A 25359-nucleotide genomic window follows, 5' to 3' on the forward strand; every position below is an offset into this window, starting at 1 on the left:
ACGGGTCCTCCAAGGAAGAAGAGGGTGGGGTGCAGAGGCCCACGTCAGGTGTTCCCCTCATACAATACTCAGGACCAAGCTGCTTGGTAAAGAGAAAGTCAGTAGCTTTAGCACTGACAGGGTAAATGCTCTGCCCTCCCAGCAGAGGCGAGGGCAGGATTCGACCCTTGATTTAAACTCTGGCTTCACTAACTTCAGTCAACCTTTACTTGAGGGCTCATGGGCCCAGATACCACTCTTATAAAGGGTTAATAGGCCCAAGAAAGCACCTGTGCACGTATCCCATGTGGTGGATGTAGTCCAGGGCCTTGAGCACCCCCTGCAGTATGTAAGCAATCGCCAGCTCATTCATGCCATCCATGAAGTGTGTGCAGATGAGGTCCTTTGCAGAGCCTGAGGAAGAGGATCATGGGGACAGAGAAAAGTGTGACAGCACATGAGCAAGCTGACAGCAGAGTTCTTAGAACCCATCTCTGCCAGGACCCCGTTCCCACTCACCGTATGCCATGAACGAGGTGACAACCCACAGCTCATTGTCTGCAATAAAGGTGGCTCGATATGGCAGGATATTGGGATGGCTGAAGAGCTTAGAGACATGGAGCTCCCCCTGAAAGCAATGGTGAGCTGCAGTCAGAACCAAGGGGCACCGAGGAGGACGCTCAACATGAAGGTGGCAGCATGAATAATATGGGGACCTAGGCCTCCCTGGGTGCCCTGCTCAGAGTCCTGGGAGCAGCCTGAGCAGGTGCCCCTAGAATGAGAGGAACCAGGGAAGCCAGCCCTGCTTCGCCAGCTTCTGCCTAACTTGGGCTCTGCCAGCCGATCCTAAAGCACCTCGAGAAACCATTCCCTGCCAACAGGGAAACTACTAACAACACAGCAGAGGGCCACAGTGCACCACCTCGGAGGCCATGAAAACAAACCGCCTACTGCAGACTTAGGAAGTTAGAAGCTTAGCTCAACTTCAAGGGCCAAGGCACAGAACTCTTCTTTAAGGTAAGAAAACAAGGACTTCCCTGGTGGCGCAGTGGTTAAGAATCCACCTGCCAATGCAGGGGACACGGGTTCGATCCCTGGTCCAGGAAGATCCCACATGCCACGGAGCAACTAAGCCCGCGCGCCACAACTACTGAGACTGCGCTCTAGAGCCCGCGAGCCACAACTACTGAGCCTGTGCTCTAGAGCCCGCGAACCACAACTACTGAAGTCTGCCCGCCTAGAGCCCGTGCTCCGCAACAAGACAAGAAACCACAATGAGAAGCCCGCGCACCGCAACGAAGAATAGACCCCGCTTGCCGCAACTAGAGAAAGCCCGTGCGCAGCAACGAAGACCCAGTAAAATTTTAAAAATTAAAAAAAAAGATAAAACAAAAAAGTGTTTTCCTATTATAAAGGAAAATGTTGTTAGCAATAGAAACACGGAAAGAAAGCATTAAAGAACAAACAACAACTACTAAACATTAGAATAGATTTCTCCAGCGACCTCAGGTTGAGAGCTCCCTTCCTCAGAAGCAGCTATGGAAAGTGTAAGACCGATGGAATTTTAAAATAAAGTTGGACAAAAGATGTGAACAAAAATTTGGACAAAAGAACTGCAGCAACTCCAGCGTCCTGGCCTCTGGGAAATGAGCCAAGGTCAAATAGGCAGCACCTTCTACCTTTCCACGGCTGTACAGGATAAAGAAAAGAATCACAAAGCTCAATATGCTCTAGAACAAACTCAGATATGTTTTTTCCCAAATAACTGAGCTGGGACTGACATTCTGTTCCATCCTCAGACCCAAAAACTACTCTGAACACATGAACTGGTACTGAGGCACTGTCAGATAAGCATGAATTCAGAAAAACATTGTAATTGAAGAAGGGGGATGGGCTGCAGCCAACTGTACTGAAAATACACTGAGCCAGGCCCTAAATCTAGGGAGTTCCCAGGGCAAGCCTTCATCCCCAGGCACTTACTAGACCTACAGCGTCTCCCAGTTTAAAAACAGGGCAGCTACTTGCTTCTCCAGAAGAAAGGAACCTCAGGCAAGCAGGACACTAAGAGTCAGAAGACGGCCGCCGCTGCCCTGCACCTGGAAAGAGACTGTTTGGGTGTGAAGCCTGCCTCTGCCACTTACTAGTGTGTGCGACCAGGGGTGAGTTACTTAGCTTCCCTGAATAATAAATACATGAATAAATGAGTCACAGGAGGATTTGGTGAAGAAGAGGGGAATATAAATTGGGCTGAGCAGTGTTATAGAACCCTTAATGCCAAATGCCCAAGATTCTTCACCAAGAGCTTCCGTAACTTCTTGGCTTGGTCTACCTTCGTTTCCTGCCAGCTATTTCAGATGACAGATGTAAAGATGCCTTGTGATTACTACTGGAACTAAGAGCCCTCCCTCCAAGTGTCACATTCACGTTTGATTACCTGCAAGAATGTCACCATCTCATTGGAACAAGCTTCTAGGTTAATCCTTCGTACTGTCACATACTCTCCCGCTGGTTTGTACCTTGCTAGGTTCACTGTCATCAGGTCCTCAAATCCTTTGCCTAAAAGAAAAGAGAAATGCCATAAACAGGGACAAGAGCAACACAGGTTTTCAACTTCCTTAAAGAGACTTGATTTTAAAAGAAAATTCAAGTTAAAACTTTCATTTCTGTTATTTCTTGGTATTTCTTCCATCAGTTCCTTCTCAGCCAACTATTCTAACTGACTATGGCCCAGGACACCAGAAGTGTACAGCCCAAAGGAAAAAATTGAAAAGAGCTTCTCTCCTGGAAACATGGACTCTTCCCCCACACTTGGAAGAAGAAAACCACAGAAGAACCACAAAAGCCAGTTTTGTCTCCACGAATCCTGCTACCTGGCTGACAGCGTCTGGAACACATTCATCTGAGGACGCTGAGGAGGCTGCCATGGTCCCTGGAGCATGAGAGTCGTGACATTACCTATAACGGTGAGCAGCTCATAACACCCTCCCTCCGGCAGAAAGCTACTCATGATCTCCTGTTTGGAGAAGGATGCTATCGACTCTGCGCTCGCCTCATTGGTCTAAAGAAAAAGAAAAACAGGTTAGTAAGGGAAACTTGGGGACGGGATGAGAGTGGGGAGATGGTAATTCAGACCCACAAGGAGACTGGCCTGTAAACAAACATACAAATTCTGACCCTGGAGCAAAGAAACCGTTCCAGCACTATTTGATGAGAAATATAAAGTCAAACATCAGCTGTCCAATGCAGTAACTGGCACTAATATCAGAGTAAGTGTGAGCGCTCTCTACAAATGGGGGTGGGGACAAGGGCCAGTTCTAGTCAACAGTTGATTTGCTTGTCCTTCCCAACAGCTGGCTCATTTGCTAAAAACTATGAAATTCTTACTTGGGAAAGGATGTCTGGAGAAAGGCACATTTAGAAAAGAGCAGGGGAATGGAGAGGTGGGGTTTCTCTTGAATTTCCTGCTGCATTAGGGTCCTTTTTTTTTTTTTTTTTTGGCTGCGTTGGGTTTTTTTTTTTTTTTTTTTGCGTTGGGTATTTGTTGCTGCGTGCGGGCTTTCTCTAGTTGTGTTGGGCTGGGGCTACTCTTCCATGCCGTGCGCAGGCTTCTCATTGCAGCGGCTTCTCTTTTTGCAGAGCATGGGCTCTAGGCTCATGGGCTTCAGTAGTTGTGGCACGCAGGCTCAGTAGTTGTGGCGCATGGGCTTAGTTGCTCCACAGCATGTGGGATCTTCCCGGACCAGGGCTCGAACCCGTGTCCCCTGCATTGGCAGGCGGATTCTTAACCACTGCGCCACCAGGGAAGTCCCTAGGGTCCTATTTTTAAGGTCCTGACTAAAAAATCCCAAAGATCAAACGCTGAATCTTGCTATAGGCAAAATGTGGCCATAAGAGGCCCCCTTGTTAGCAAACCAAGAGGCCAGACCAATCATTCCCTGACATTTCCAAGTGAAGCCAGAAAACAGCTAACACACTGGGCTGCAGGCAGGGAACAGAGCTGTCAGGTCTCAGCCATCACCCCAGGCAGCAGAAGTGACCTGCTCCCTCGTCCCTGTGCACTCAGGCTGCAAACGAAGCTGGATCCCAGCCATTTAGGATGTGGGTGTCACATGTGAGGTCCTGATGGAAAAGTGCCCAGCAAAATACATGGCAGGCCAACGGCTCTTCCTTCAGTTTAATAGGTTCAGTTTCCTTCTTCCAAACCTAAATTTATTTGTATGATTTAGGGACTGTGAGTATTTTTCTTTCTTTTGGATCCTCTTTCTTGAGATGTATGTCTAACTGAAACAAAGAGCCTTAGGCCAGCTCACATTTCATATGCTGCGTTCATAAACCTGCCCTCTGATCAGGAAAAGGTCTTTGAATACACGAAGGCTGTTGGCTCAGCACGAGACAGAAAAGTGTTAGAGTCGAGAATATTCTGACGTGGTGGTATCACCTTGGGGTCGGGGGGGGGTGCCTGATGTTTGAAACACATGTGGTTTCAAAACAACTGATGCTGCCAATGACGAAAGAAACCAAATGGGGTTTTACTTCCAGCATCACTTAACATTAAGAGGAACCCAGTCAAGCAGAATTGAGCCCTGTTAGCAAATCACAGTTCTAATTTAATCAACTTTATATTTCTAAGATTCACCTATATTGTTGTATTTAGCCATATTGTATAATACTCATCTTGTGAACATACCTCAATTTATCCTTCCAATGCTGATGGGCTTTTGCGGTTACTTTTCATTCTGCTATTATGACTGTGCTACTAAAAACACACTTGAATGTGTTTCTTGACACATATATGCAGGAGTTACGCTAAAGCTTATACCTAGGAGTGGAACTGGAGGTCACAGAGTATATGAACATTCGACTTTAGAAGAAAATGCCAAACTGTTTTCCAAAATTGTTGTATCAATTTACATTCCCGCCAGCAACACATGTATGTTCTTGTTGATCCATCTTTTCCCCAACACTTGGTATATTCAGCCTTCATTTTTGCCAGTCTCATTGTGGGTTTGATTTACATTTCCGAGTGCGAATGAAGTTGAGCATCTTTTCATGTATTTATTGGCTATGTGGGTTTTCTCCAGAGTGAAAATGCCTTTTCTGTCTCTTGTCCATTTTTCTACCTAGTTGTTTTAATGCAGGATTTCCCCAAAGTAGGCCCCATGGAACACTGACCTGCCAGTTAATGCATGAAAAAAGTTTACACGTCCAATTAAGTTACAAAATGCAGCACACTCTTTTCTCATGGACAATCACAAGGGGTACTCCCATATTAAGGGCTTTGAGAAGTTCTGTAATTTGACAAAGTTTAACTTTGTTTAACCTAACGTTTCCCAAAGATACCTGTCCAGAGAAGTCTTTTGTGCCTAACATCTGTTAAATTTGGGGGAAGATAATTTGGGAAAGGCTATTTTAAGTAAAACATATGGTATAATGTGAAGACTCTAGGCTTAGGGGCCAGGGATAGGCAGAACTTGAACTCAGTCTATCACTTGCTCTGTTACCCTGGGCAGGTCCCTCTAAGCCCCGAGATCTTCATCATCTCATCAGTGGAACAATTCCCACTTCATAGGGTTGTTGTGACAATGAAATGAGATAAAATATGTAAAGAGCTTAGCGCTACTTGGTGTATCACAGGTATTCAGTAAATACGAATTCTATTCTTCCCCTCTCTCTTTTGCTGTCTACTTTTTGGTCACTCTCCTGTTCAAAGAAGATGGAACAGAGAAAATGGAGAAAACAGAGACTCCTAAATAGAGCTTGATCGATAGTTAAAGTTGGTTTGATTTTGTTTTTTACAGGCTTCTGTGTTTCCAGATGCTCTGAAAACAGATTCTAAGATGACTTAATAGCCACTGTAGCTTCTTGAAACTATCTTGTCTTCTGGTGCCACGCCAGTGCCTCACACAGGTGAGAGGGATACAGACAATCAAGGAACAAAACCGAGCAGAGATTTTGTAACAGGGAAGAGCCAAATCTGACTACACGTTGGATCTGTTTCCTTTACTTTAACCTTTGCTTCCATTGCTTTTGTTCACTAAAGGATACTGTCTATACACAATGGCCCGCCTCAGGGAACCCTGCCCCTTCTGCCTGAATGTTAAACCAAAGTGCCTTTGTTCAGGGAAGCATCCTGACCCTGTGCACCTGTGGATGGCTGCAAGAAAGAAGAAATGAACACATCCCCTCCCCGAGGCTGGCCATCCCAGGGCATATTTGCAAAAGTTATGGCCTTTTTACTTTACTTCCTCATCGCCTCCCCGCTGCTCTGTTCTATAAAAGAAACTGGCATCCAAACTCCGATAAGATGGTTTTTCTGGAGACGCTAGTCTGCCATCTTTTCGGTCTGCCGGCTTTCCGAATAAAGTCATATCCCTTGCCTCAACACCTCGTAACCTGATTTATTGACCTGTTGTGCGGCGAGCAGAGCAAGCTTGGACTCGGTAACAATTTGAGCAAAAAGCCTAAACCAAGAGCTCCGAAACGGCGACTCCCCAGCTGTTGAGAATTTCGCCGCAGGCTAAGCTAACTTTGGAGAGTCCTATCTTAACCTTATAGCTCTAACCCGCTGCACATACGCTTGCTCTGCTTTGCTGTTTTCTCAAGTATCAACCTGCCCTCAATAAAATCAGTGTCACCAGTTAACACAAAACTCAGGGGGTTGCTTTCAGACCCAACACCCGCTACTCTGGCCTGAGAGGATCCACACGATCCGGCCGCTGCCCTCTCCCACGACTTCACCCCACACAGGGCTGCCCTGACTCACTGCACCTGACCCACGCGAACCAGCAGTCTTAGCAAAGTCGCACCGGCTGTCCCTTTGTTTGGAACACTCCTGCCCCACCACTTTCTCATCGCTGCTCCTCCTCGTCATTGAGGTCTCAACTTAAATGTCACCTATTCATTGAAGACTCTGTCCCGCCAAGTAAAGTCGCTCCCAGTCACTTTATTATGTCATGTTGCTTTATTTTCTTCACTGTGATCACTGTGATTTTCTTCATAGTGATCACTGCGGGTTATTTTGTCTATTGCCTGTCTTCTCTACTAGAATGCAAGCTCTGTCGGGGCAGGGCCTGTCTGTCTTCTTCACTGATGTATTCCCCAATGCCTACAACAGTGCTGGCATCTACTTAAAAAGTAATCATTTAAGCAACGTTTGAACTCAGGAGGTTTTCTGCCCATGACCTTGTTATTCCCATGGGCTGAAGAGGAGAGCAAACGTACCAGTCGATTCCACTGGAGACAGTTCAACATGCTGACTTATACTGCAAATGCCAGCCCTCCTACAACACATTCCCTAGCTCCCCTGTTACCAGGGGAACTTCACAGATCGGAATCTGACACCTGCATGTGAGAAAGTACTGCATTTTTTAGCAGGTAACAATATGGCCCCAGTGAGAACAAACCTAGAACGACTTTGTATTTGAAGGTCTCTCCTCTGATCTCTAGGCAAACTCCTTATGTTTCTCTAATTTGAAAAAAAAAAGGACTATGAGGGACAGCTGAGACCTGAGATTTTAAAAAATTCTTTTATATGCACTTTAAATAACTCCCTTTGGATAAACTACATACAGGATACTTTTTTCTTAAAATTACCTATCTCCCTTTTCCTTGCCAGGAGCGCACGTAAGACATACTACCTACCAGGCTACACACTAAAGCCACACTTTTGTTGAGCCTAGGTGAGAAATGATTCATTAAACTACTGATATGATTAGTTCGTAACCTGACAATATTTCTACTGTCTTTGTTGACTATGGAAAACTACTTCAAAGTGTTAGTTTTAGAAAATGAAATTCTTTAGGTAATTGGGAATATGAGTTCATTGGGCAATCCAGAATCGCATGAAATGAACTAGTCTGGTTGTTGCTGTGACCCCCTCTACCATTCTGTCCCCAACTCCCTGGAAATGACCCTAAAATGGATGCTTTCTACTTTGTGGATGTTCTATAGTCTGAACTCAGAGAGAAGGCAACCTTTATTCAGGAAAACAAACAAACAAAGGCAGTATTTTGAAAAGAAGAGATTTGGTCTGGTTTTACCACAAGAAAGGCAGGTTAGTCCATTATACTGCTTCAGATTTAGAAAAGGTCAAAACTCAGATGAAAAGGAGATATTTAGCCCATTCTCTTTAAACATAGCATGGCATAGTTTTATTAGTATAATGTATAACCTCAAATTGCCTAGAGAAAGAAACTAGTTCTATCAAAGTCTTTTCTTAGTTCCCCCACCATGAAAAGCACTTTGTTCATTTTGAAGCATTTGAAAAATACATAAGCTACTGCTATCCGGAAATGACCATAAAATGATAACTTTGTTTAAAGAGCGTAAAACAAAATACAATAAAGCACACAAACACAATATTTATGAAATGTCCAACAAATAAGTACATTCAACCTCCCAAAGGTTTCACACAGGATAACTTTTGGTATAACATCAGCAGCTGTGAAAATATAAGAACTATATGTAATTGGCACTGTACTCTGGAAAAATACCCAACTGATCCTATAGGGCACGTTTTTGGTCTCCTGACTGGAAAATATTGGGATGTGATAGTGAAGTGCTCTTGGCCAGTAAAGCGCAGCCAAGCTTTACTCAGAAAGAAATTCCTAGTCAGTAGCATTACCCTTCACTCACCTTGGAGCTGCCTGCAAAAGGCACAAAGGTCTGTTATCTGCAAAGAGGAAGAAGTGTATGGAGAAAAGGGCTCTTATCCTCTCTGTATAGGACACTGATTCACAGTATCAAAAGCAGCTTGGGGACTTCCCTGGTGGGGCGTAGTGGTTAAGAATCCGCCTGCCAATGCAGGGGATGTGGGTTCAAGCCCTGGTCCGGGAAGAGCCCACATGCCGCAGAGCAACTAAGCCCCAGCGCCGCAACTACTGAGCATGCGCTCTAGAGCCTGCAAGCCAGAACTACTGAGCCCGCATGCCACAACTACCGAAGCCCCCGCGCCCTAGAGCCCGGGCTCCGCAACAAGAGAAGCCACCGCTTGCCCCAACTAGAGAAAGCCCGCACGCAGCAACGAAGACCCAAGGCAGCCAAAAATAAAAAAATAAATAAACAAATTAAAAAAAAAAAAGCAGCTTGGTACGCTGCTGTTATTTCCACTGGTAAAATAAACTAGAAGAGTAAGAAGCAGGGCAAGAGTCTTGAAACTTCTGCCAAAAAAAAATACATTTTCTGTTTTGTACTTTAAAACCTGGGGTTTTGTTTTTAAACTAGATTTGACGTCCTGCCTTATAATCTAGACAGAGATCTGTATTATCTCTGTGGACTGATATCTAGACTAAGGATGGGAAATCTAGTACTACTAGCCACTGAAAGATAACCACATGTTAGTGTTGAAACTGTCCCTTTTAGTTTTTGGAGGGGGTGGCAGGTCAATGGTAGGGCTACAAAGGGGAGGAGAGAGAAAAAGTGCCTGAGAGTTTTTCAGTTTTCAAAGTACACATCAGAATCTCTCTAGGGTGAAACCTAAGTCCCCACAAGTAGAAGAAATATACCACGTATAAAACTCAATGACAGATGAGCAGAAACATAAAATGATAAGCCAACCAAAAAAAACATACAACATTCCACAAGTCACCTCCATGCAACAGGCCAAAGTACTAGAGCCTGGAAAATCACTTACTTTTCTCCGAGTGTCACCCGGAAGCTGCTCTGGAGTGGAGAGATTGAGTGTCGGCATTTTGGGTTTTGGAAGAAGACACACCCACATTCAGAACAGCAATTACTGCACTTAGGACTGCATTTATTCATGGAAACCACTTAAGAATCATTACAGCAAAAAGTGCCTGCAGTGCTACATATAACACACACACACACACACACACACACACACACACACACACACACACACACACACACACACCCCAGAGATCCACAGTAAAAATGCTGCAGATAGATGGAGTTTTAAACATGAATCTATGGCTCTTCAAAACTTGGCAAGGCTCTTATTCTACGGGTATTCTTTACTGAGTACAACTCAACTGCTATAGTTCTGGTCATACAATTACTTTCCATCAGCACACAATGTTACTTTCAATAGGCTAGTTTCAGAGTCTTATACTGTGAACAAAAAATTCGTTATAAAATTATATACATGGTTGGCTATTTCCCAGGGAGTTCAGGGACTAGATAACAGGTTTGCCATAAAAAAGACAAAAAAGTTTTAATACAGTAACATGTGTTTGTGGGACCATTACCCAATTTGATTCTCCGGTCAGATACGTTCTATTCTAAACGAAAATAAAGCAAGGGCTTTTTGGCCCTCTGCTACTCCTGATGAATATGAATAAAAGCAAAGGACAACTTAAATGACTTTCTGCTCCAAAATAAGACAAATTCTGTATCTGTGCTTTTTATTTTCTCTATTCTGAAAAGTGATCAAAGTAAAGATTTTAACTGTAGAGTATTGGAATGATTACACATCTCCAAATATCTTAAATTATATTGCTAGATATTGGGTGCAGAGTAAATTAGCCTCAATTTATCAAAATAAGATTTGTATGTGTGCCATGGACATCAGTTTTCTGGTACACAAATGGCAGGAGCGGTTGCTTAAGAGGGGCTTCTTACAAGTCAAAGATAAGAAGCCAGGCGAATAGGTAAAAGGAAATCAAACCAAGGCTCCTTAGAGCAGAAGGCAAATTCTAGGCTGTATCACCTTGGTAACATACGCTTCATTAAGTTGTAAACAATATACAGAACAATCTCTTCATCCTCCTCAGATCAGAGACAAGGGAATTATCAAAAGACATCCAGAGATCCTACACTCAAGACACTGAAACCAAAATCCATTAATCTAATTCACATAACTGGAATATTTTTAGCTAATTAATGTAAACTGGACTTTCAACTCAATTTTCCATCAATGCCAATGTTTACTTTTAAACCACTGTATTCCCATTAATGATAGGGAAAAAAATGAGAACAGCTCCAGAACATAGTATTTTTGTTCCATTAGCCTTTCCTTTACTGTGCAGATTATTTTTATTCTTTATAACCAAAACAAAAATAACTCATCATTTTTCTAAACTCTCATTTGTCTTCTATAAAACCCTTTGACAAAGTTCATGAATAATTCAACTCCAGAAGTTCTTTGAGTGGCAGTAGGGAAAATAAATAATTAGGTGCCACCTAGTAACTAACAAGTTTGAGTTTTCAATTACTCAAGCCTCTCGAGGTAGTTTGGATCAGTGAACCAACATACTCTATCTGATAACCCATTTCTTTAGCTATAGGAGCTGAAGAGAGTATCATGGTGTATAGATAAAAAGAAAGGGGCTTTACTACTATTATTTTTATAGAAAAAGAATTTTCCTTGCCTTAAGATCACAGTTCCCAAAACAGCTCAACTGGAAAATAGCCAAAGGGGAGTGCCTGGATTTGTTAAACCTCAAAATTGCAAACCTACTTTACTTCTGAATCAACATCTAGATTTTACAACAGGAAGTTAGTATTTTTGTCCTGACAGATTTTTTTTTCTCTAGTCTCTAAGTCTCATGAAAAGATGAGTCAACTAGATTGATCAGAAAAACCATGACTTTTATATCACTGCTACCTTTGTCCTGACTATAATTTTATTTTTTAAATCTTCAAGGCTAGAGACTTTTAAATACCTACTTCTTTTCCTTTAAGAATATGTATTTCATAGACAAATACTTAGAAGAAACACGTGTGCTTTTAAGTAAATACTGGCTTTCTAACAATCAAGACAGGCCAAGGACAACTGCCAGATTAGTCCTCAAATTTTGGAGAAAGCATGGATTCAAAAAGGAGCCAAGTAAATATAACAGCTGTAGCCAAACAAATATAACAACTTGCCCTTAAATTGCTAATTTCTAGAAAATTGATTTAATCAACAAAAAAGGCAGCGATATTTATCCTGAAGTGATGGCTAAATGCCATACTGTACTTACCTCCAAATAGTTCCAAATCTCTTAAGCCCTCAACAATGAACTTTTCCGAGACCCACCGCTAAAGAGGAAAACCCCAGAGAATTAGTATTTCTTCCAAGCCACAAAAAATCAGCTATCAGCCATTAGATAGACAGACAAAAAGACAACTACAAAAAGCGAATCATGCAGTACAGTTAAGCTACATTTCTATGGAAAAGTTTTGAAAAGAATCTTGGATTTAAATCAACTGCAAACAATAGATTAATTCCTTTCTGTATTCTTCTTTGCCTAATTTGATGACAAATTCTTAAATCTGACAGATGAGAAACAAGTAGTACTGGCCCTAATAATGAAGAATGCTTTTGTCCTTCCTATATATAAAACTGCCTTTTGGTTCCATCTTACTCATTCCATGACTGTCTATTACAGATGCTTTGGATCATTAATGCCAATTTGAAAAATACTGGAATTCACACACAGAAAATAGGGATGAAACAGTTTTTCACAAACCTCTATTAGTTTGTAAAAGGAAATAGCAAACTGCATATTCTTTCATCCACTAGGATTTCTAAAGACATCACCAACATTTACATTTTCTACCAAGTTTACAGGACCAAACTAGCATGACTAATCTATGGTTCACTTTACTGGACTATTTCAAACAAGTATTGGATTTCCATCATACTGATCAGCGGTCTGGTTTCACCTGAATCAGGTTAGGTTGAAATAGAAAAGAAGCTCATACATAAAAGCAATGGGATCAAGGTTATATTTCACTCAAGGGCTGGTATTAAACCTTGGCTTAGGGGTATTCTTTCCACTGGGTAGAATTCAGGCTAAGGAGGGATTCTGTTTTGTTTCTCTTAATTAATAGCGAGGTTTACTCTTTCCAATATAAATTATTCTTACCGCACAAACATAAGAAAAAGGAAGATTAAGGAACATTCAGAAATAAGTTGTATAATATGGACTATGAATTGAAACTGTAACATCATTCTCTATATCAATTTTTTCCAAATTAAAAAAAGAACACTGTAAAATTTTAAAAATTGATATAAAAAATTTATATTCACTGGAACACAAAATATAATTTACACCTTAATATTTAAAGAAAGTGGTATATTAAGGGAGTTCCCTGGTGGCCTAGTGGTTAGGATTCCAGGCTTTCACTGCTGTGGCCCAGGTTCAGTCCCTGGTTGGGGGAACTGAGATCCCACAAGCTGTGTGGCCAAAAGAGAAAAAAAAGAAAAAAAAAAGAAAGTGGTATATTCCCAATGTCTCATAGTACACATACAGTGTTACAGAATTTTAAAATAATTACTACAGCAGTTAGAAATTAAGTACTTGATAATAAACAAGACAGTCTTTTAGGAAATCATTTAGGAAGCTTGTAAAGAAGCTAAACCCAGTATTTGTTCTTGAGGTCACTTTAGCTAGTGAAGTTCTCAGGTGTAATAAAATTTTTCAAAAAGCCTTCAATTAAAACCTATGATGGGAGTTCCCTGGTGGTCCAGTGGTTAGGACTCTGTGCCTTCACTGCCAAGGGCCCGGGTTCAAAAAAGTTTTCCAATGATTACAATCTGATGCTGATTTTTTTTTTAATTAATTAATTTATTTATTTTCGGCTGCGTTGGGTCTTTGTTGCTGCACACAGGCTTTCTCTAGTTGCAGTGAACAGGGGCTACTCTTTGTTGTGGTGCATGGGCTTCTCATTGCGGTGGCTTCTCTTTTGCGGAGCACAGGCTCTAGGCACACGGGCTTCAGTAGTTGTGGCACACAGGCTCAGTAGTTGTGGCTCACGGGCTCTAGAGTGCAGGCTCAGTAGTTGTGGCATGTGGGCTCAGTAGTTGTGGCTCATGGGCTCAGTAGTTGTGGCTCACGGGCTCTAGAGTGCAGGCTCAGTAGTTGTGGCATGCGGGCTCCGTAGTTGTGGCTCACGGGCTCCAGAGCACAGGCTCAGTAGTTGTGGCACACAGGCTTAGTTGCTCTGCGGCATGTGGGATCTTCCTGGACCAGGACTCGAACCCGTGTCCCCTGCACTGGCAGGCGGACTCCCCACCACTAAGCCACCAGGGAAGTCCAATGTTGATTTTTAAAACACACAAACTCACTGAAAACGCGTAGGAAACAGGCAGATCATTAGTGGGTACACATCTACGCTGAAAAGGGCCAGCAACTCATTTAATGTTGAATGACTGATAATCCTAAAATAAGCCACCTTGTTTCTTCTCTATCAGACAAGCTGGTGGGTATATTCTATGTCTCTGGTCAGCCTCTGCAAATTCGTTTCTTTTTTTTTTTTTTTTTTTATTATTTATTTTTGGCTGCGTTGGGTCTTCACTGCTGCACGCAGGCTTCTTCTAGTTGTGGCGAGTGGGGGCTACTCTTCGTTGCCGTGCACGGGCTTCTAACTGTGGTGGCTTCTCATGTTGCGGAGCACGGGCTCGAGGCGCACGGGCTTCAGTAGTTGTGGCACACAGGCTCTGTAGTTGTGGCGCACGGGCTTAGTTGCTCCACGGCACATGGGATCTTCCTGGACCAGGGCTCAAACTCGTGTCCCCTACATTCGCAGGTGGATTCTTAACCAATGCGTCACCAGGGAAGTCCCTGCAAGTTCTTTTCTTAGGAGTGGAGGCTGCAATAGCTGCTTTACTTTCTACATCCCTCACTTCTGTATGATTCTGAACACCACATTAAAAAAAAAACCCAAAACCTCCTACAATATCTGCCAAACACACTGCTTTTCAGAAAATAAAAAATAGTAAAGCCAGAAGAAGAGAAGCACTCACCCTAATTCGCTCTGGTTTACTTACAAGAAAAGACATGAGTTCCTAACGTGTAGACCTACTTCAATTTCAAAAATTTAAACCTAAAAGGAAAATAGACACAGGTTGTTAGTCAAATCTGCTTTTATAGAAATATTTGTTGATTAACAAAAACTTACTATGAGTCTACCATTCAAAGCACTGTGCTAGACCTACAAATTTCTAGATTCTAAAGATTTGTTTAGAGAAACTTTCAGTGACAATAAACCTGGATGTACTTTGGCCAAATACATTCTGAAATACTGTAATATCTGTAAGAGAAGTTTTTTATAGGGTTTTTTTTGTTTAAATTAATTTTTAAATTTCTTGTGACCCAACCCTCCACTGACCCCTCTGCAGAAGCAATTACCTTCAATTCTTTTGTCTGTTTATCCTCCTTTTTATCATCATTCTTAAATGCTGTTTATATGTCATGACTTATCCATTTTAGACATTTATCTACTAACTTCCTACCACGGTAGGTGAAGACTAAGCTCTCCTACATCGACTTCCTGCACCCTACATTCCTGCCTTCATTCTCCCAACATAGTTCTGACATAAATTTTGGTTAATAGTCCAAATTTACATTACTAGGACTATGCAAACATGGTTCTTCACTGAGGCAAATAGAGATGACCACGTCTTCTTTCCCATACACTCATTTCTTCCCCCTAGAGTTAATAATTGCCTCATTTTTTCACTTGCTTGTTTTTCCATGTAGCTATTAACTTTTCCAAATACTTCAACATTTCTGCTATTAGTCTCATCAGTGTGTTTTTCCATACACTCAAACTCATCCATTCCAATTTTCCCCTGGAGACGGCCTTCCAGAGGCCCTCCATCCTGCTGCAATCTGGACGAGCTGCTTAGTCAGTTGCACTTAGTCAGCCTTTATAGTGTGGAGATTTGGGGCTTCCAATTCTGGGGAATATTATTTCTTTGACAAGAAATAGGAACAGAAACTCTAATAGTTAAAGGTGTACTTCTAGAATTAGCCTTCAATTTTGTATTTATTTCACTCATACTTTACAACTCTCTGCTTTCTAGGAGACTTCTTCAAACTTTATTTTCCAACCTTTCTACTAAGTTTTACATTTTTGTTACCCATTTCCAAGAGCTTTTGCCATTTCTCAAATGTATCTTTTTTCATATCATCCTGATCTTATTTTATGTTTGCTATTTATAGTTAAGAATTTATATCTAGAATGGCTAAAAGCGTAATACATCATGACCGAGTGGGGTTTACTTCAGGAATAAAAGATTGTTTTAACATTTAAAAATGAATTAATGTACACAAAACTGTCTTTGTTTGAAGTTGTTTGCAAATAAAGAACAACCAATTTTAAGGAATTTTAAAAAATGAATTGATGTCATTTTACCTTATTAACTGAGTAAGCAAGTAAAAATAAAATTATTTCAATAGATGGAGAAAAAGCATCTAACGAAATTCAGCACTAACCCACAAGTTTTAAAAAAAAGAAACTCTTAGTCAATTAGGAATAGTCAACTAGGAATAGAATAGAAATAGAATTTACCAAGTCAACTTGCTAAAAGATATGTATAAAAAGTTTTGGCGGGGTGGGGATGGTGGTGTGCTGAATTGGGCGATTGGGATTGACATGTATACACTGATGTGTATAAAATTGATGACTAATAAGAACCTGCTGTATAAAAAAATAAATAAAATTAAATTAAAAAATTAAAAAAAAATTTATAGCTAACATCTATTAACAGTAAAAAGAATGAATGAGTTTCTTCTAAGGACAGAAGGAAAGCAAGAATGTTCTTATCACTGCTATTCATCATTGTACTAGTGGTCTTGGCCAATGCAAAAAGGCAAGAAGAAATAAAAGGCATATAGATTGGAAAAGATGTAAAATTCTTTACGATTTTCTATGTAGACATGATTGTATACATAGAAAACTGTAAGTATGCTATAAAAAAATCATTATACTTAAAATGAATTTAGAAAGAAGGTCAATTATAAAATGCAATTGTATTTCTATATACTAGCAATGACAAAGTAGAAAATGAAATTTAAAAAACAATACCATCAATAATACCTACAAAACCATAAAATAATTAGGAATATTTTAATAAATTATGGATAAGACCTGTACGTTTAAAATTATAAAACACTGATAAGAGGGATTAAAGATAATCTAGATAAGAGGTGTGCACCATGTTCATAGATTGGAAGACTCTATATCATTAAGATGTTAATTCTCTCCAAACTGATCTACAGATTCAGTGCAATGCTAATCAAAATTCCAGCAAACTCTTAAAAGAAATTGATAAGCTGAGTCTAAGGTTTACATGGAAATACAAGAGACCTAAAATAGCCAAAACAGTTTTGAAAAGGAAAGTTATGACTTACATTACCTGACTTCCAGACTTACTTTATTGCTATAGTAATCAAGACAGTGTACTTCGGTCTAAGGATAGACAAATGGATCAGTGGAATAGAACAGAGAATCCAGAAATAGACCCATGCATATATGGTCAATTAATTTTCAAAAGAATGGCCAAAGTAATTTCATGGGGAAAGATAGTCTGGATACAACTTGATATCTATTTAGAAAAAATGAACATTGACCCTTACCTTACATTGTACACAAAAATTAACTTGAAATGGATCATAGAACTAAAGAGAAAGTTAAAACTACTAAAGAAAACAGAGGAGAAAATCTTCATGATCTTGGGGTAAGTAGAGATTCAAAAAAAGAACATCAAGAGCATGAAATATAAAACAAAAATATGATAAATTGATCTTTATCAAAGAAAATGAAAAGATTAGGAGAAAACATATTGTGTGTGCATGTATATGTGTGTGAGTGTGTGTGTCTACAAAGGACTTTATATACAGAATATATAAAGAATTTCTATACTCAATAATAAGACAACTCAGCTTAAACAATGGGCAACAGATCTGAACAGAAGATATATGAGTGGCCACTAAGCACATGAAATGATGTTCAACATCACTTGTCATCAGGGAAATGTACATAAACCAACAATGAGATACCACTAAACACCCACCAAAATGGCTAAACATAAAGACTGACAATACCAAGTGTTGATATCAACCAACTGGAACTCCCATACGTTGCTGGTGGGAATGCAAACACATATGGCCACGCTGGAAAATGGTTTAGCAGCTTCTTATGACCCAATAATTCTGCTCCTAGGTAATCTACTCAAGAGAAATGAAAACATATTTTCTCATAAACTCGTACATGAATGCTCGTAAAAGCATTATTCACAAGAGCCCCAAACTGGAAACAATCCAAACATCTACCAACTGGTAAATGGATTTTAAAAATGTGGTACATACACCAATGTAATACTACTCAGCAATAAAAAGGAACAAACTACTGATATAGGCAACAATTTCATGTTAAGTGAAAGAAGTCAGACACAGATCTACATACTGTTTCCATTTACATGAAATTCTAGAAAAAGTAAAAATACAACAGAAAGCAGATCTTTTTTTTTTTATAAAGTTATTTATTTTATTTATTATTTTTGGCTGCGTTGGGTCTTCGTTGCTGCGCACAGGCTTTCTCTAGCTGTGGCGAGCGGGGCTACTCTTCGTTGCGGTGCACAAGCTTCTCATTGCGGTGGCTTCTCTTGTTGCAGAGCACGGGCTCTAGGCACGCAGCCTTCAGTAGTTGTGGCACATGGGCTCAGTAGTTGTGGCTCGCGGGTTCTAGAGCACAGGCTCAGTAGTTGTGCCACACAGGCTTAGTTGCTCCGTGGCATGTGGGATCTTCCTGGACCAGCGATTGAACCCATATCCCCTGCACTGGCAGGTGGATTCTTAAACTCTGAGCCACCAGGGAAGTCCCAGAAAGCAGATCTTGCTTGCCTGGGACCAACAGTGAGATGAGGGACCAACTTCAAAGAGACACATGAGAACTTTTCAGGGTGATGGAAAAGTTCTGTATCTTTATTGCATGGTGGTTATGTGAGTGTATCTGTCAAAACTCAACAAACTGTACACTTAATACAGGCGTATTTGAGACTTCCTTGGTGGTCCAGTGGTTAAGACTCTGCGCTCCCAATGCAGGGGGCCCGTCGATCCCTGGTCAGGGAACTAAGATCCCACATACCGCAATTAAGCCCGCACACTGCAACTACTGAGCCCGCATGCTCTAGAGCCTGTGGGCCGCAACTAGAGAAGCCTGCACGCCACAACAAAGACCCAGCGCAGCCAAAAAAACCAAAAAAACAAAAAAAAGTGTATTTTGTTATAGGTGAATTACATCTGAATAAAGTTGATTTTAAAAGTAAAATGGTTAAAATAAATACTCAGAAATGCTTTTGAAGAATCTAGAAAAAACCCTGCCACATTTCCCTTCTTTTTTTTAAGGGGGGGCTAGGGTTGTGAGGGGTTGTGGCAGTGGTACAGCAATGGGGGTGGGGACTTAGTGTGGTACACAGAATCTAAAAATCCTTAGAACTGCTTCAGAGAAATCAAAGCAATGGTTTTCAATCCAGGGGAGTGAGGAGGCCTTTCAAAATCATCTATAGATTTTTACCAAACTGCATTTATTCTCACCCCAACCCTGATCTTATAGAAGCCCCCACCCCACCATGTTGAGAATCATTTATCCTGCCATGAAATAGTAAAAATATAGATTGAATTTGGAAAAAAAAGATTATTAGAATGCACATTGTCTAATAACATTAAACACAAAGCATCATGCCAAAGAAATTTAAGAGAAAATAACATCCATATCCATCTGTAGTCTACAACAGAAAGAAAAGAGAGTATTAATGTAGATAAAGAGATGATTTTTATCCTCAGAAGGAATTATCTATGCTCTGGAAAAAACACTGGAAACAGAAATAAAGTCAATTCCAAAACACTGTATAAACAAATATAACTGCCCAATTGGAGAGACCCAAGAACTGGTTCTAGGCTGCCACTTCAACAGCTTCGCGAATGATCTGAACCACTGGTTCCCAAACCAGGATGTGTTTCAAATTAATTTGTGTTGTTAGAAAAAATCTACGGATGCCCGCCCAAACTCCCACCTCCAAAAATTTTAATTCAGCAGGTCTGGGGAATGCAGAAGTAGAAATGGGCAACACTTTATGAAGTTCAGCAAAGGGAAAGATTACAGTTAGCTAGGTGGACCTGGATAGTTTCATTGAAGAGGTGGAGCTTGAATGTCAAACAGGACTTAAAGAAAATGGGAATTCCAAGCATACAATAGTATTAACTGCTGATTATTTAGTGCTTACATATCCACAGGTGTATCTCCTGGTTTCTAGAATAGCGCCTAGCACAGAGTAGGCACTCAGTAATACTGAAGGACTGAACAAATGTGCCGAGCAGTATTTCAGCACTTTGCATATACTCTCCAATTAATGTGAGGGCGGTTACAGAAGCAGAACTCCACACATATGAGAACAATTAACAGGCCTTAAGTGCATGCTAGAGCACAGATTTTATTCAGCGGGCAGTAGGAAGCCACTGTAGGTTTTGAACAGAAAGGTGACAAACACAAAACAGTGGTCTACGGTAGTGTCTCTCAAACTTTACTGTGCGTGTAAATCACTTGAGGATCTTGTTAAAATGCAGATTTTGATTCAGAAGGTCTGAAGCGGGGCCTGGTAGTTCTAACAAGCTCCCATATGATGGTAATGCTGCTGATCTGTGGACCATCATATTGACATTTGAGAAGCCTTGTTCTAAGGAACATTCTAAGGAATATTAATCTGCAAAGGGATGGGAGAGGGGGAGGTGAAAATAACCCAGAAAAGGAATGCCAGTTAGAATACAATTATACTGGACCACATCTGTGGTGATAAGAGCCTGTGGCAGAGGGAATATTAAGAAATAGATGGATAGGGAGAAGGAAAAATAAAAAAATTTAGTTAGTAAGGATACCATAAGTCATCAAGCCTATCCTCCACCCTTTGGAAGAACCGCTTTTAAAAACTCCTGAATATAAGGTTATCTAGTCTCTGCTTGAAAACTTCTCATGCCAGATACTCACTACCTAATCAGGGAACCCATTCTAACTGTGAACAACTCTGATGACTCCGACTTTTTTTTTTTTTTGTGCCCAAGTAACTGGGAAAAGAGTAGCGTGTCAAAGACAAAATGGGAAAGCTCAGAGATGGAAGTTTTGGTGGAAAGATGAGTGTGAGTTTTTAGGTCATACTGAGGTTGAGAAAACAGTTATATATCCCAAGTAGAAATAGCATTCAGTTAGAGAAGTACTGAAAAGACTGATGCTTAAAAGAGGGGTTAGAAATGGCTATGTGGACTTGAAAGTTAGCAGCTAAAGCTATATGAGCGACAAAAATTCACTAAAGAAGAAAATGGTGAGAGAAAAGCAGAAAGCTGGGAAGTAAGCCTTGGGATAGGTCCATATTTAGGACATGGAGCTTGAAAGGCAGGTAGGAAATGGAACCCAAAGGAAAAACTTTAACGATCCTGCTTCCCCTTGTGGACCACTAACACTCTCCCAATCTGTTAACTTTTACCTGTCATTCACTACTCATCTCAGGTGTCCTGTGCTACAGGAAGTCCTCCCTGACCGCCCCACCCCACCCACGTTAGATGTCTGGCCTCTGTATTCAACGCTTATACCTACCACTCTCTTAACTGCCTAGTTATCAGTTTCCTCCGCTAGAATAGAGACTCTGTGAAGGCAGGGAACGCATTTCATTCACTGTTGCAGTCCCAGGGGCTACTGTGACCAGCACTTAATATTGGCACTCCTGTATCTGTTAAACTAATAATGGTAAAAATAATAAAAGCAGCAGACACTTATGTGAACTTAGTACGTGCCAGGATCTGTGCCAAACGCTTCACCGAGATCAGCTCACAGTAAGTACTATAGATCCTCGTTTTACAGATCAGGAAATTAAGACTCAGAGAGGTTAAATGCCCAAAGTTACACAGGCATGGGACTTCCCTGGTGGTCCAGTGGTTAAGATTCCACACTTCCACCGCAGGTTCGATCCCTGGATGGGGAACTAAGATACCACACGCTGTGTGGTATGGCCAAAAAATAAAAAACACACAAACAAAAAAACAAAGTTACACAGGCAAGTGGTGGAGGACTGATTAGGTCTGTTCCAAAGCCTGTGCTCTGGAAACCATGAGTGATAACAGAGAATCTTAGGGAGAAGTGTCAAGACTGTGTGTGCAAAGATATAATGACTGAAAAAGCATCACCTGATTTGACAATGAGGTTGACCAGATGCCAAGTGGTATTGAAAGGAGATTCATTTACTTTGATTTAATTTTTCCTTTTTTCCCTATTTTTGTCACTGGTTTTCTAAACTTCCTCCATGTCTGCGATACAACTATAAACACTGCGTTTGAGCCACAATACCTCTAAGAAACCTAGTTAAAGGGTGGGGGGGAGGGCAACAGATTTAACCCGTTCAGCACTAACTTATGGCTGAATAGGCTTCTGGCCTGAGGAGATTTGAAAATCAGAAAAGATTTGGTTTTTTCAACTCTCAGGGACAAGAAACAGTCTTGGGGGGGGGGGGGTCTCTAAAGAAAAGCATCCATCAATCAATGAAAAACTGTTTTAATGCCACAAATACATATTGGAATACGGTTCTACCCCAACAGATAAGATAAGATAAGAAAAGAATCAATTCGAACGGCTTTTGCTCTTTTGAGAGAAGTCAGGTTAGAATATACTAGGATATCTTAGCAGAAGCCTGGGCAGAGAAGTTAGTTCCCCATTTCCTGAAAACTTGAACAATTTTATTTAACCACACCCCTTCCCTCTAGCTCACTTCCCTACCCCCGCCCCTCATCTCCACCCCAATCTACTGTGGGCACTTAAACATTTTGGAAAACAAGACAATCAGAAGCTCTGTTTAGGCTGATTCAGGGAGTACCTGATCTCTGTCCTTACGAGGGCTTGACCCACTGCCTATCCAGCCTGGGATGAGATGGGGATGAGGTGGGGGATGCGGGGAGAGGGCAGCCTAGGATATGCCTCCTCTTTGCCAGATCAGGACAAACTGCCACCTGGGCCCCAGGTTTCCCACCTGAAAATGAGGGGGGAAGAGGAGAGGCAGCAGGCGCTCGCCTCTTCCGCCCGGCAACTCTGCTCCGGTGTCTCCGGGCCAGGCCCAAGCCTATTCTGCTCTCGGGCTGCAGCCCCTCGTTGCGGGAATCGAGAAGAATTCGGGTGAAAAGGGGCCCGTAGAGGGCGAGGTGGGGCTCAGGATGGCCGCTCTGCCGCAGGCCCGCCCCCGAGGAGATGGTATCGGCGTCAGGGCAAGGAGGGACCGATCCCTGGAGCGCACCAGGCGGCCCCGCCAGCCCGGTACCTGGTCCTGGAGTTGGCAAGCAATCCCGACCCAATCTCAGCTCCGCCTCCTTGGTTTAAGGCCGCGTTGCCGCCAGGCCAGTTGCTGGGAGGAAGGTACGCAACGTGCCATGCGCAGTAGAGGAACCCAGGGAGGGCTGGTAGAGAACCGCCCCGCCCCGCCCCGCCACGGCCCCGCCCCGCCACGGCCCCGCCCCGCCACGGCCCCGCCCCGCCCCGCCCCGCGCCGGAGAGGAAGGCCCGCCCCGGCCCGCTCGGCCCGGCAGGTGGGGAAGCTCTGCCAGGTTCTTGCGTCTCGTGTGCGGCGGGCCTTCAGCAGCGGCCTCTCACAGAGCGGTTCTCCAGTGCTGAGTTACCTCATTACGCGCTGCGCATACCTGAGGGCATTCGGTCTCCAACGGAGGGGACCCGTTTCCCCCGCGTGTGGAAGCCAAAGACCTAGCTTGTCGTTGGTGTGGCCTTCGGGGTCCGAAAAGGGCTCTCCAGAGCCTCCATCCCCGAAGCAGGAAGGCAGTGGGATGATTTCAGTAATGAAGAGTCAAGGGGACTAGAATAAGGCAAACCAACACTGGCTGCTGACTTGGCTACTTTTGAGTACTTATTTAAAGTTCTTTTTCCTTTCGTGTGGTGGGACTTAAGTGGAAAAATCAGTCTCGCAGTTTCCTTGAAGATATCTCAAATGCCCCTCACTTTGGCCTCTCGGGCACAAGAGTGACAAGCTACAAAGGGGAATCCCACCCTTTCTCTGTGCCACCTTAGGTAAAAGGAGGAAAGTATCTCAACTATCTTTTTTCCCCCCCCTCTGGATCTTTTTGGTCCTGGATCCTTCCCTACCCACAACTCTGAGAGACATGTTCTGTTTGCAGAAACCTGTCAGGTTTGCCTTGCTGGGGAAGCTAGCCTAAGCCAAGGCATGCAGGGCTTGAGAAAGGATGAAGCAGTAAGGGATGGAGCAAGTCTTCCTTCTGTGAGACTTTTTTTTTTTCAGTGACTTACTCCGCCCACAGGGGTGCGGTGGGCTAGATCCAAAACTGGATATACGCCATCAAGTAACGAACACTCGCCCTTCCCAGCTACGACCCTTGACACGGATTTATACTGGTCTCACTTCCAAGACGGGGAAGAAGTTCCCTCCATTCAAACAGAGACCGATGGAAATTTGATGCCGAAACTGAATGTGAACTCTGCCGGTGCATCTCAGGATCTCACTGAATTTTACACACATCACTTTGCTCTTATCTAGTGCTTTAACATTCCAAAACAGTATCCTCACTGTCATCAAATAAGATACTTCTCTCAGCAGCAAACTCGGTAAATTGACAAAGCAAGATAGTAGCAGAAATTGAAGTAAAATCCCTGCAATGTTTTTTTTTTTTAATTACTGAATGTGGTTTTTTTTCATAACTTTATTTTTATTTATTTATTTTTGGCTGCGTTGGGTCTTCGTTCCTGCGCGCAGCGAGGGGGGGGGCAATTCTTCGTTGCAGTGCCTGGGCTTCTCATTGCGGTGGCTTCTCTTGTTGTGGAGCACGGGCTCTAGGCAGGTGGGCTTCAGCAGTTGTGGCTCGCGGGCTCTAGAGAGCAGGCTCAGTAGTTGTGGTGCAGGAGCTTAGTTGCTCCGCAGCATATGGGATCCTCCAGGACTAGGGATTGGACCCGCGTCCCCTGCATTGGCAGGTGGATTCTTAACCACTGTGCCACCAGGGAAGTCCCCCGTGATGTTCTCTTGAAAAGACCTTATTCACGTGTGGTCTTTGGAATCAAGGGTACTAGAGGAGTCAGTGCCTGAAAGATGCCAGGCTTGATGCAGCCACCACAATGGGGAGTTTAAACACGGAAGTACTTCTCATCTGTTCTAATGCCCAGCCCAGTAGCTATGTCATTTTCTAACTGGATGTCAGTTGGTCAAGGGGGCTAAAAGATCTCACCATCTTCATGACTGCCCACAAAAGATATTTTGAGAAACTTTTGGCCTAGACTCTGTTTCAAGGAGCAAATTTCCTTGCAAAAGGGCCTCCTAAATCCAGATTAATTAGAAAACTGGTGTAATGAAAGGTCAATTTTGAGAGTTTACAAACTCAGTTTCTCCTTGCTTTGCTTTTGACTTGAGTCATGGGATGCACAAACTCCCTATTGCTTTTCACTTATGTATCATAAGGGCTGGGACTCTCCAAGATTTCTGGAGCCTTCTGAAACTTGCTTGAAGCCTAGAGGAATGGAGATGGACTGAAGATCCTGGCTATTTTGTTTTTAACCCTGAGCACCCGGAGTGCACTGCCCTCTTCAAGATACCACATAAATTAACTGTGAGAAAGGTAAAACTAATTGCCTGCAATACTCAAGTGAGAGCTAGAAATG

General features: G+C 42.3%; 1 protein-coding gene across 16 annotated transcripts in view; it reads right to left on the reverse strand.

Annotated features, from left to right (window-relative positions):
• The window catches only part of STRADA (STE20 related adaptor alpha), a 34266-nt gene extending 11139 nt beyond the window's left edge, over positions 1 to 23127 (reverse strand). For 2 of the 16 annotated variants that reach the window (XR_009006285.1, XM_007175766.2), the window contains exons 1-8: positions 22718 to 23111; positions 14669 to 14748; positions 11901 to 11958; positions 9611 to 9639; positions 2935 to 3037; positions 2414 to 2535; positions 499 to 607; positions 270 to 393 (exon numbers count right to left, since the gene is read on the reverse strand). Coding sequence is in view for 15 of the 16 variants with exons in the window: in XM_007175766.2 (XP_007175828.2) it covers positions 270 to 393; positions 499 to 607; positions 2414 to 2535; positions 2935 to 3037; positions 9611 to 9639; positions 11901 to 11958; positions 14669 to 14704 (581 nt within the window). In the remaining variant the exon portion in view is untranslated. Of the gene's footprint in view, positions 1 to 269; positions 394 to 498; positions 608 to 2413; positions 2536 to 2934; positions 3038 to 9610; positions 9640 to 11900; positions 11959 to 14668; positions 14751 to 17753; positions 17877 to 22717 lie in introns of those variants that run through there. The other 14 variants (XM_057535834.1, XM_057535831.1, XM_057535835.1 and 11 more) reach the window with 14 other exon arrangements.
• Positions 23128 to 25359: the final 2232 nt, after the last annotated feature.

The sequence above is a fragment of the Balaenoptera acutorostrata genome, chromosome 20 (assembly GCF_949987535.1).
Source record: "Balaenoptera acutorostrata chromosome 20, mBalAcu1.1, whole genome shotgun sequence".
NCBI lineage: Eukaryota > Metazoa > Chordata > Mammalia > Artiodactyla > Balaenopteridae > Balaenoptera > Balaenoptera acutorostrata.